We start from the raw sequence: 11,844 nt of genomic DNA on the forward strand, positions 1-11,844 counted from the left end.
ATTCTTTTCCCAAATATACCGAGGATCGGCCCATATTTGACTCATATAAAGCCTCATTTAGAAAATTTAGTTTTTTTTATCACTAAATTGCTTAAATATTTTGGAATTATGGTAATATTCAACATAAAAGTTTCTTTATAAAAAATAAAAATTTTATAAAAAAAATTAAAATTTTAAAAATATACTCATGGTGTAGGGTATTATATGGTCGGCCATGCCCGACTATACTTTTCTACTTGTTTTATGATGCATAAGATCATTATTTGAATTGATTTGATTTTTTTTATTTAAGGCATATTTTGAGTTTTTATATGAAAAGGGGATTTGCACTCAGCTTAGATATACTACATAGTACGTGGTGTCATAATTAAAAATTTTAATACTTAAGATAACTTACTATAGATATAATTCGTAAAAAAAACTTACCTACGCGTTCCCAAATTGTAACGACTACGAGCATAAAATTTACAATCACACGGTTATTTTCAATTTTAAATTTATGGTTACAAAAAATCACACGTGATAGGAAGTCATTAAAACAAACAACAACATGATATTTGAAAATTCAATTTAAACAATATATTACTTGCCTGTAGCATTTACAAACATACAAAAAAACATTAAAAACAATGCGATCTTTCTGACCTTCCTTGGAAAAATTATGTGCACTTTTAATTACACAAACAAATGAATCCTTTTTTCGTACTTTTACACTACTATACTAAATGTACACAAACGTACGACTTGTTTAATTGCTCTCCTTCTTTCTTTCTCTCTCGCTCAAGTGCACGTACATACATACATATGTAGAGTAATACAAACTACTAACTACTTTGGAAAAACCTTGAAATTTTTATTTATTATTTGTTAATCTTTTGAAAATCATTTTTGTAACTTGCAGTAAAAAATAGATTGTTTATCATTTATTTTTAAACAATAACAACACGAACAAATTTTATACTAATTTACCTGCAAACATTAAAAATCATGATCTGTGCCTAAACAAACACAATTTGGAGACTTTTTTAGTTTTTTTTTCGTAAACAAACTCATACGTTAAGTAAATACATACGTGTTTATATGTGTGTGCACTAAGAGTGCATTGTTGTTGTTTAAGGTATTTGTTTTTTTTTTTAACGTGCATAATACATGTAGCTGCAGGCTACGTGCATTTTGTGGTCAAAACATTAAATACAAACAATGACATGGAAATGATAATAAGACTAGTAAAACTAAATTAAAAATACGATAAACCTTTCATCTCAATGACCCCAAAATAATAGTTTATTGCAGAGTTTTTTATACAAAGAAAAAAAAACAACTATAAAAAACAAGTAGTCGGGCATGGCCGACCATTTAATACCCTACACCATGAGTATATTTTTAATATTTCTACTTTTTATAAAGAAACTTTTGTGTTGAATATTACCATAATTCCAAAATATTTAAGCAATTTATTGATAAAAAACTAAAATTTCTAAATGCGAAATAAATAATTCTCAGGAGCCCCTGGTTGGGGTTACCCCATAGGAATTCGTCATATTATTTTTCATTCGTTATTATAACCTTATTAACTTTTCACATCTTTATAACAAATACATTCGCTATGGAAATGGAACGATTTTTATACCCTACACCACTATAGTGGGGAGGGTATTATACGTTTGTGCTGATGATTGTAACATACAAAAATATTGGTCCAAAAATAAAGTATACCGATCGATTCAGAATCATTTTTTGAATCGATTAAGACATGTCCGTCCGTCCGTCTGGCTGGCTGTCCATGTAAACCTTGTGCGCAAGGTACAGGCCGCATTTTTCAAGATAATTTGATGAAAGTTGGACCAAGCATGTTTTTTGGCACAGGGACGAAGCCTATTGAAAATGGTTGAAATCGGTCCATTATTTCACCTAGCCCCCATACAACCGTACCTCCCGATTTGAACTTTTTATGCCATAATTACGTCAAATATTCTATTATCTCTCTAAAAATTGGTACAAATAAGTATTAATGACACTGCAGATTTTCGTAAGAATCGGCCCTTATTTGACCCTAGAACCCATACAAACCGCCTTCAAAAATGTCTTAAACGTCTAAAATTGACTTGTAACCATTTGTATCGCAATGAAACTCAACAAAACTAACTAATCGGCCCATATTTGACCTATATAAAGCCTCATTTAAAAATTTTAGTTTTTTTATCAATAAATTGCTTAAATATTTTGGAATTATGGTAATATTCAACACAAAAGTTTGTTTATAAAAAGTAAAAATTTTAAAAATACACTCATGGTGTAGGGTATTATATGGTCGGCCATGCCCGACTATACTTTCCTACTTGTTTTTAGTTGTATATAGGGTTCTATAGTTGAAACGAAAAGTCGACTTTTCAACTTTTTGCATTTTATGAAAAGTCGACTTTTCGACATTTCGACTTTATGCATTTTATGAAAAGTCGACTTTTCGACTTTTTTCATTTAATTAAAAGTAGATTTTTCGACTTTTCGAATTTTAATATTTTATAAATAGTCGACTTTTCGACTTTTTCCGACTTTTTTCGACTATTTTCGACTTTTTCCGAAGCCAGAAGCGTAAATTTATAATGTTGCCATTTAATATTATTATTTATTATTATTAATAAAAAAAATTATTTTTATTTTTTCTATTTGTTGCAATTTTTTTTTTTTTGAGTTTTTTCGACTTTTTCCGACTTTTCGACTTTTATTTACAATGTCGACTTTTCGACTTTTTTCATAGACGATAGTCGGTTATCGACTTTTTTGGGACAAAATAGTCGACTTCGACTTTTTGACTTTTTTCGACAAAAAGTCGATTGTTCGATTATTCGAAAGTCGATTTATAGAACCCTAGTTGTATATAGTTTTAATATTTTTTCATGCACAAGTTTGGCAAAAGCTATATAACATCTGATTTCAGACTTTTTTAAACGTCAAAGGTGACACCTGGTGGTTTGTTGGTCTGTGTCACTAAACATCTTCTGTGCAATTAAGCATCTTCTGTGCAATTAAGAGCAACATTTAATAACTATTTTCATAAATAATTGTCTCGAGATAAGACTGACATCGTTAAATGAAAGTTATTTGGAAACAATACCAACATGTGTTTAATAGAAAATGTATTAATTTTAATTATAATATAACAAGGATATTTTTATAGTATATGTATGTATATAAACATCCGTTTCCATGTGTGGTACAATTTATATACACCAATGAATTACTTATTCATATCCGATTACAATCCAATGATGACAGTACTTGTAAATAAACACATTTTAACAACATATGAAGAAAGTTTTTTTCTTTTTTTTGGGTTTTTCTTTAAATTTTGTGAAATTAAAGTGTCTAGACCAAACATTTCAATTGAGTTTTTAAGAAATCCACTTGAAATTTGTTTGAATTATAAAAAAATTGGAACAAGTGTCACATTTTTAATTTGTAGACAAAATACAGTAAAATAACCATTAGATACTATGTTGTTATGTAGTAGATTATATCAATTGGATTGTGCAAGAAGTGCTTTTAACACACAGTTTTAAATAGAAACGATAAAATGACCAACGTTTGAAGAAACATGCCCGTATTGTAATCATATGTCCAAAACAATGGTAAATTGAATGAATTACTTTTAAGTGTATACTATATCTATAGTAAGAATAATAGGGGTATACACATTACTTGACTGCTGTTTTTTTATAAATATTTATGGCTTTTTATGAAAAATTTAATTTTTTGTTAAGAATTCCAATACAAATTGGAAGATTCTGGTAAATATGTGAACATCTAATGAGTACGGAATAAGAAATTCATTACATATGCATTAATCTCTTGAGATTTTGTGTTAAATATCAGCATATTGTACACTCTTTGAATGCCTCTAATAATTCTCAAAAATTTCGTCTGTACCTGCGGCATGCCGCACATAATTTATGGTTAATTTTTAGTTTGTTAACTGGTCACTTCATTGGGCAAGGGAAGCGAACGTTACTAGAGGTTTAACAAGAAGATCATGAAAAAAATGCTGGTGTCAGCATACAACATTTATGTATGTGTGTTGTATTTTTGTATTTACTTGTGTGTACATCAAAACAATCTCATAAATTTAAAGACCAATTTCTTGTTTTGGTAGAATTTTAAGTTTCTCTTGATCTTATAAAATTAAACATGAAAAGGAGTATTATTTGGGGAATATGAGAATATATTTTTTAATTAAGAGGATTGCGAGTCAAAACACAATTTGTTTACAATCTATCTGTCTTTATATCTATCTATCTATCTATCTATCTATCTATCTATCTATCTATCTATCTATCTATCTATCTATCTATCTATCTATCTATCTATCTATCTATCTATCTATCTATCTATCTATCTATCTATCTATCTATCTATCTATCTATCTATCTATCTATCTATCTATCTATCTATCTATCTATCTATCTATCTATCTATCTATCTATCTATCTATCTATCTATCTATCTATCTATCTATCTATCTATCTATCTATCTATCTATCTATATATCGGTCGGTCTGTCTGTCTGTCTATCTATCCTGGGAACTCAACTCAATTTTTTGTATTCTTGTATTCTTCAATCCAACAACAAAAAATTTAAGATTAAAAATTCAATGTCAAAATTCAACTTAGCATTCATACTCATTTTTTAAAGGACAATATAACAATAGGAGGATTTCAAAAATATTACGCATTTTTCTCACGTAATTGAAAACTGAGGCTTCTTGCCTACAACAAAACTGCAAAAAATATATGTTTCTTAACAAAAACACACACACAAAATAAAATATTGCAACTCAAAGAGAACCCACAGAGAACCAAAGTTAAAATTTATTTCACTACAATAATATAGTATACAAACACATTTAAACTTTGAAAACAATGCAACAATAGCAACCAATTAAAGGCAATACCTTAAGATAGATATGAACGTGCAACATAAAAACACAACACAAATGCAGATATGTATGTTTGTACGTGGAGAACAATAGTTAGTTTTTGTGTACCCAGTGATTGACTGACTATAAATACACCAAAAACCTGAAAATTGAAGGCGTGCTGTGCTCAAGAATCTAAGAGATTTAAAGTATCCAACGGTTTTTATTTTGTCCACAGCATTATATTCGTAGAGAGCAGGAAAATAGCATAAAACCGGTAATGGCTTAAAAACATATCTCCAACATGAAAAATTAGCATTAGAGATGAGTTCACAAGTTATGTTGTGTGTAAAAGTACTTTTTGAGTACTAAATGTTGATTTTGTTTCTCGTGCAAAGTGAAAACTTGTCAGGGACTATTTGAATGTTAAAGATTATGCCATATACGACCGTCGTTTAGCTTGTTTGCGGAGAAACCTATTCATATTGGTTGAAATCGGTCGAATTTTGACTAGACATATGTATAGGACTACTAGCACAACTTTACCAAATTGCAGATCATGTGGTGAGCCTTTGACGAAATTAGACCAAAATCAATTGGGAGTGATTTTAAATCGAATATAACATCTCTAAGCATGTTATATTCCAAAAAATTTAAAGAATTACGTCCAGGAGACAGAGTTTCTGAATCATTTGACCCATAACAGGCTTATAAATCCTTTTTCACTACAATCTTGGACAAGGAGTAGTTTAGTTTAAAAGTGTTGTATACCAATGTATACATCCACTCTGTGACCCAAAGGTCCATTTTGAATCCTTTTAATAAAGATCAAGTATAAATAAATAGAAGACAGATGAAAATGAGAGAGATGAGAAAATTCAGAGTTTCCCTCCAAAAAGAGAACTAAAAAAGAGAGTAGTTATCTGAAATCCAAAATATTTCTCTGATGAAGCCCATAATGTCGTCTAGGATGCACCCTGCCGCATCTTCTAGTTCATCGTGGAATCATTCACCTAGACATTTCAATATCAGACTCTGTATTCTGGGTCAGTGGCATATTGTCTCCAGTTCCTCTTCGTCCTTACACAACCTGCAAAAGCCTATGTTTACCTACCCCATTACCCCTAAAGGCTTCAATTAAGCAGTATCCTGTTATTACCCTTACATAAATCCTTATACTCCTCCTGTCCATTTATAATACTCGTCTCGTTGCTTTTGGATTTAACTTCAGCCATAGCGTCCTATAAATCCTATAATACAGCCTATTATGCCAGGATCGGTTGGTGGAGTTTCTGAAATATTCGGAGATTAGCCTATAACAATAACAAATGGGGGTTTTACGAACCGACCTGACCATCGAGCTCCCATTATCCTGCACATCACAGTATCTCGGTACCCAACACAGCCTTAATGTGTTTAACTTACTTAACCCTTCTAGGTCCCTTTTCCAGCTATTTACCATGTTAGAACATAACGTTTTACACTGTAAAGCTTTATGAGCTGCCTAAGGATACAAGAAGTACATCGATTCAGAAATTTCATTATAAAATTCAATAATAACAGTAATTTGTTTTTGGAAAACTAATACTACATGTTAAATTTTATTTAGTACTAATCCAACGACTAATGCTTTATCTTTTAACTCTATACCTGTTGAAGACGAGCAGCATGCAAACATGTTTTTCTGGGGTGTTAAAACAATATACAAGATACTTGTACCTGTATTTGGATTTTCGTATTCTCAGAATAATTGGAAATATGAGAACTAACAACAATGTTATGTTATGTTTAACTGAGCTGTGTGGAGATTAAAAAGTCTACAAACCTTAGGTAGTGATTTTTATCACTTCTAGATCAGCCAACACACACTTGCAGAGAGACCAACTAAGATCAGTTTTGTTTTAGCATTCGTCGTGAACGGTACGGTAACGCATTTTCTATAAAACGACAATCTTAACGCAGATTTAATATATTTAATGAAAAAATTCATGCTACAAACATGAGTAAACAAGAGAATAAAATGTCTCCCGCCAAAGAAGCGGCAGATACTAGTTTAAATTTCTCCAAGAAAACGTTACAAGATTACGAAGTGATATCGGTTATTGGCAATGGAGCCTTTGGTACTTGTTTTAAGGTACGCGACAAAGAAAATGGTAATCTATATGCCTGGAAGGGCATGGATTATGATGAATTAAGTGAAAATCAAAAAGAATCTCTAGTATCGGAAATAAGAGTTTTAAGACAACTACAACATCCTAATATAGTGCAATACTATCATCATTTGGTCAACTATGAAGCTAAATCTATATTTATTGTAATGGAATGCTGTGAGGGAGGAGATCTATCGCAGTTAATAGCTAAGGCGAAGGCGGAAAATAAACGTTTCGAGGAACGTTATATATGGCGGGTACTTTTTCAAGTCTGTCGGGCTTTGCAAGTGTGTCACAATAAAATTAAGGAGGGTACTATTTTACATCGTGACATCAAGCCGGCTAATATATTTTTGGATATGGAAGGCAATGCTAAATTGGGCGATTTTGGTTTAGCTCGTATGCTAAGACGTAATGAATCATTTGCTGAAACTTTCGTGGGTACTCCCTACTACATGAGTCCCGAAATTGTTAAGGGTTCTAAATATGATCGCAAATCTGATGTTTGGGCTGTAGGTTGCCTGATTTATGAAATGTGCTCTTTAAGGCCACCCTTCAAAGGCAAAGAATTCAACCAGTTATCGGCCAATATATCGATAGGAAAATTTAGCAGCATACCTGATATATACTCACAAGATCTGCAAGAAATCATAGCTTTCATGTTGGAAGTAGAAAATGAACAGAGACCCAGCATAGAGGTTATATCAAGACATCCAATTCTTGTGCGCAACATTAGTGAATTGGGTAATGAATTTCCCATTTTAGTGGATATAGAAATACAACATCAAGATTTTTATGTAGAATCTGATTTACGCAGTAAATCAGATTACAGTCCTTTGCGTGATTTTTCGAGTACAATGTTTTCGGAACAGAATAGCTTTAATGAAGGCTATGGTCAAAGACGTTTAAGTATCACTGGTGTTTTTACACCCGATTTAAAAGCTGAATTATTTTATTCGGCAAAACGTAAAATATTTCCTTTTAATTCAAAATTACAACTTTCCGATCCAGAGTTATATGAAAGTATAAGACGTGAGGAATATGCTACCATAGATGATACACTGAAGCCCTCCAATTTTAAAGCAGTAAATAGAAAGCAAGAAATCCCCGAAGTGGAAAAGTTATATCAACCAGATTTGGTAACACGCAATGTTTTCGACGATGTATTGCAAGAAAGACTACAGGCCATAAGGGCGCACGAATCTTTACTAAGGCAAAGGGAAGAAAATCTAAATGCTCGTGAACAGCTACTAAACGAAAAAGAAAAACGTTTAATAGCATTCGAGCAAAGTTTGGTTTCAAAATGTCAGTTATTTAAAGAGGAAAGTAGTAGTATGAAAACCAATTCCTTTACAAGACCCTCCAGCGTTAATGAGAGGTTGCGTATGCCACTACAGGAAGACAAATCCAATTTACCTAATTTGCCACCTCCCATTCCACCCCGAAAACCAACTAAACATGATGAAACCTACTGCACCATAGAACCCAGTGATACGACTTTACTTCACCAGCCCACAGTGGCTAAATTAAATATGGCTGCTTTACCAGCTGTCAAAGCTTTTCCCACATTACGTAAAGTTACCTTTCAATCACCCAAAAAGTTCATTACTTACGATATTGACAACAAAACCAGCAAGCTTTTAACTGCGACAACAGCTGTAAACAATCCTACACATATGCACTCCAGTACATCAAGCAAAAGTAGTGAAGATTCATCAGAAAGTACAGCAACTTCATCATCTTCGTCCTCATCAACATCGAACACAAAACGTAAATCTATACTCTCGATTTTTGGTTTAAGTCGCAATAATAAGGAAACTACCTCATCAACAACCAGCTCCTCATCATCTTCGGCAAAAACAGCACCAACCAGCACAAACATCAAAGAACAAAAAGATCACCAACGCATACAAACGAAAGAAGAACGTGTCATTTCCAAATGTGAAACTGCCGAATTGACCAACATTTGGACTAAGGAACATAAAAAGGCCGCCTTTGAAATGTTAGCCGCCATGAATGCGGCCGAACGTTCCACTGATGGCTATTTAAGTAATGCTCCACGTCATAAAATACGTCAATCTGTACGAGATCGTAATACCTTACAACGTACTCGTTTACGACGTTCACTAATGGCACCACCACGACTACCAATCGGTAATCAAAGAGAACAAATTGTAATTTAATTTAACTTTTTGGAGCTTTGTTGTTCTTTTGCGGAATTAAAATTGTCTTTTTAAAAGAAATTGCATGTGATGAGGAATATGTTCCAATAGGATTTAAACTGAAACAGTATTTTAAATATTAACTAGCTATAAGTTATTTTTTTAGTTTAAATTAAGTTAATAACACATTATGGTGAATAAATTAAAAGTTTCATAAAAAATCAAATTAATAAAAAATTAATATGAATTTTATTTAATTTTTATCTACATGTTGCTGGATTCAATTTTGTTTTCGAATATTGTTCGGAAGAAAAATAATTTAGTTCATGTGACATATTTAACTTTTTTTAAAATTGTTTTAAACATTTTTTTAAATTTCTACTTGTATAATAATTTCAACATGATATTCGTTTTAAATTTTCTTTATCTTGAGTAAATTTTTAAAATTTTATTTTTAAAAAATTTTCGAAATTTTGTTTTTCGAAAATTTTGAAAATTTCTTTTGTCTTTAAAATAAATTTTAATTAAAATATTTTCTCTATTTAAAAACAAATAATATTTGTCAAAACATTCTTCTAAAGACATTTTTTTAAAGTTTTCAAAATTTTTTATAGAAAAATTTTAAAAATTTAAAAATTTTAAATTTTAAAAATTTTAAAGAAAAAAATTTCGAAATCCACTTTTATTTAAAAAAAAACTTTCAAAATTATCTATTGTTATGGAAAATCTTAAAAATTCTAAAAATTTATAGAAAAATTTTAAAAATTTAAAAATTTTAAATTTTAAAAATTTTATAGAAAAAAATTTCGAAATCCACTTTTATTTAAAAAAAAAACTTTCAAAATTATCTATTGTTATGGAAAATCTTAAAAATTCTCTATATTGATATAAATTTTTCAAAATTCTTTATCTTCATTGAAAGTTTTCCAAAATTTTATTTTTATATAAAAAACTATTGAAATTCTTTATTTTTTATAGAAAATTTTAGAAATGCTCTAAATTGTTATAAATTTTTTCAAAATTTGTATTTTCATGGAAAACTTTGGAAATTCTTTATTGTTATAGAAAATTTTAGAATTCTTCAAAATTCATTTTAAATTATATATAGTTTTAGAAAATTTTAGAAATTCTCTATATTGATATAAATTTTTTAAAATTTATTATTTTCATTGAAAGTATTTAAAATTCTCTATTTTTATTAAAAAATTTCAAAATTCTTTTTCAATTACAATTTTTAAAATTCACTATTTTTAAAGATATTTTTCAAAAAATTCTCTATTTTCATTAAAAATTTTCGAAATTTTGTATTTTTATTGAAATTTACCAATATTTTTACAGAATACATTGGAAATTCTCGATTTTTATTTAAATTATTCAAAATTCAATATTTTTATGGCATTTTTAAAAAAATTCTCTATTTTTATAAAATTTTTTGGAAATTCTCTCTTTTCATTTAAAATTTTTAAGATTATTGTTCGGAAGAAAAATAATTTAGGATTTCAAGTGAAATTTTGACTTTTTTAAAATTGTTATAACAATTTTCTACTTCTATAATAATATCAACATGAATTACAAAATATTCGTTTTAAATTTTCTTTATACTAAGTAAATTTTCAAATTTTCGAAAATATGTTTTAAAAACTTTTAAAGACAAAAGTAGACAAAAGACAAAAGCAAATTTTAAATAAAATATTGTCTCTTTGCGAAAACAATTAATATTTGTCAAAATATTCTTCTGATCTTATGGAAAATTTTCTATGGACATTTTTCAAAATTTTCCAAAATATTAATATAAAAAAACTTCAAAATTATCTTTTGTTATGGAAAACCTAAGAAATTCTCTATTGATATAAATTTTTGGAAATTCTTTTTTTTTTTCATTGAAAGTTTTCCAAAATTCTTTATTGTTATAGAAAACTTTTAATATTTTTTATTTTTTATACAAAACTTTTAAAATTCACTAGTGTTATAGAAAATTTTAGAAATTCTTTACATTGATATACATTTTTCGAAATTCATTATTTTTATAGAAATTTTCTAATTTTATTAAAAAATTTTCGAAATTCTTTATTTTTTTAAATTTTGGAAATTCTTTATTTTCAATTAAAGATTTTAAAATTCTTTATTCTCAATTACAGTTTTTAAAATTCACTATTTTTAATGATATTTTTATTGAAAATTTTAAAAATTCGTATTTTCATTGAAATTTTCCTATTCTTTTTTTTACTGTAAACATTTGAAATTCTCCATTTTTAATTTAATTATTTAAAATTCAATATTTTCATAACGTTTTTTAAATATATTCTCCTTTTTTTGATTTTTTTTTAAATTCTGTATTTTCATTTAAAATTTTTAAAATTCACTATATTTATGTAATTTTTTTAAAAAATTCTCTATTCATTGAAAATTTTCTTAATTATCTATTTTAATTCACAATTTTTAAAATTCTCTATCTTTATGAACATATTCTAAATTTTATATTTTTATTAAAAAAAATATTAGAAATTTGTATTGTAACGTGCAGTTACAAATCACAAACCTATACCTCTATATTTATTTTTCTTTATTAATACTCTTTATACTAACTGCACTAATTAATATTTTCAGTAGTAATTATAT

General features: G+C 28.6%; 1 protein-coding gene across 1 annotated transcript; it reads left to right on the top strand.

Moving 5' to 3' along the window:
- Nucleotides 1–6,824: 6,824 nt before the first annotated feature.
- On the top strand, nt 6,825–9,456 carry LOC111687301 (serine/threonine-protein kinase Nek2). Its single transcript, XM_023449732.2, has one exon. It carries the CDS (start codon nt 6,913–6,915, stop codon nt 9,244–9,246), a length of 2,334 nt encoding a protein of 777 aa, XP_023305500.2. The 5' UTR covers nt 6,825–6,912; the 3' UTR covers nt 9,247–9,456.
- Nucleotides 9,457–11,844: the final 2,388 nt, after the last annotated feature.

Source organism: Lucilia cuprina, chromosome 3, assembly GCF_022045245.1.
Source record: "Lucilia cuprina isolate Lc7/37 chromosome 3, ASM2204524v1, whole genome shotgun sequence".
Classification (NCBI taxonomy): Eukaryota; Metazoa; Arthropoda; class Insecta; order Diptera; family Calliphoridae; genus Lucilia; species Lucilia cuprina.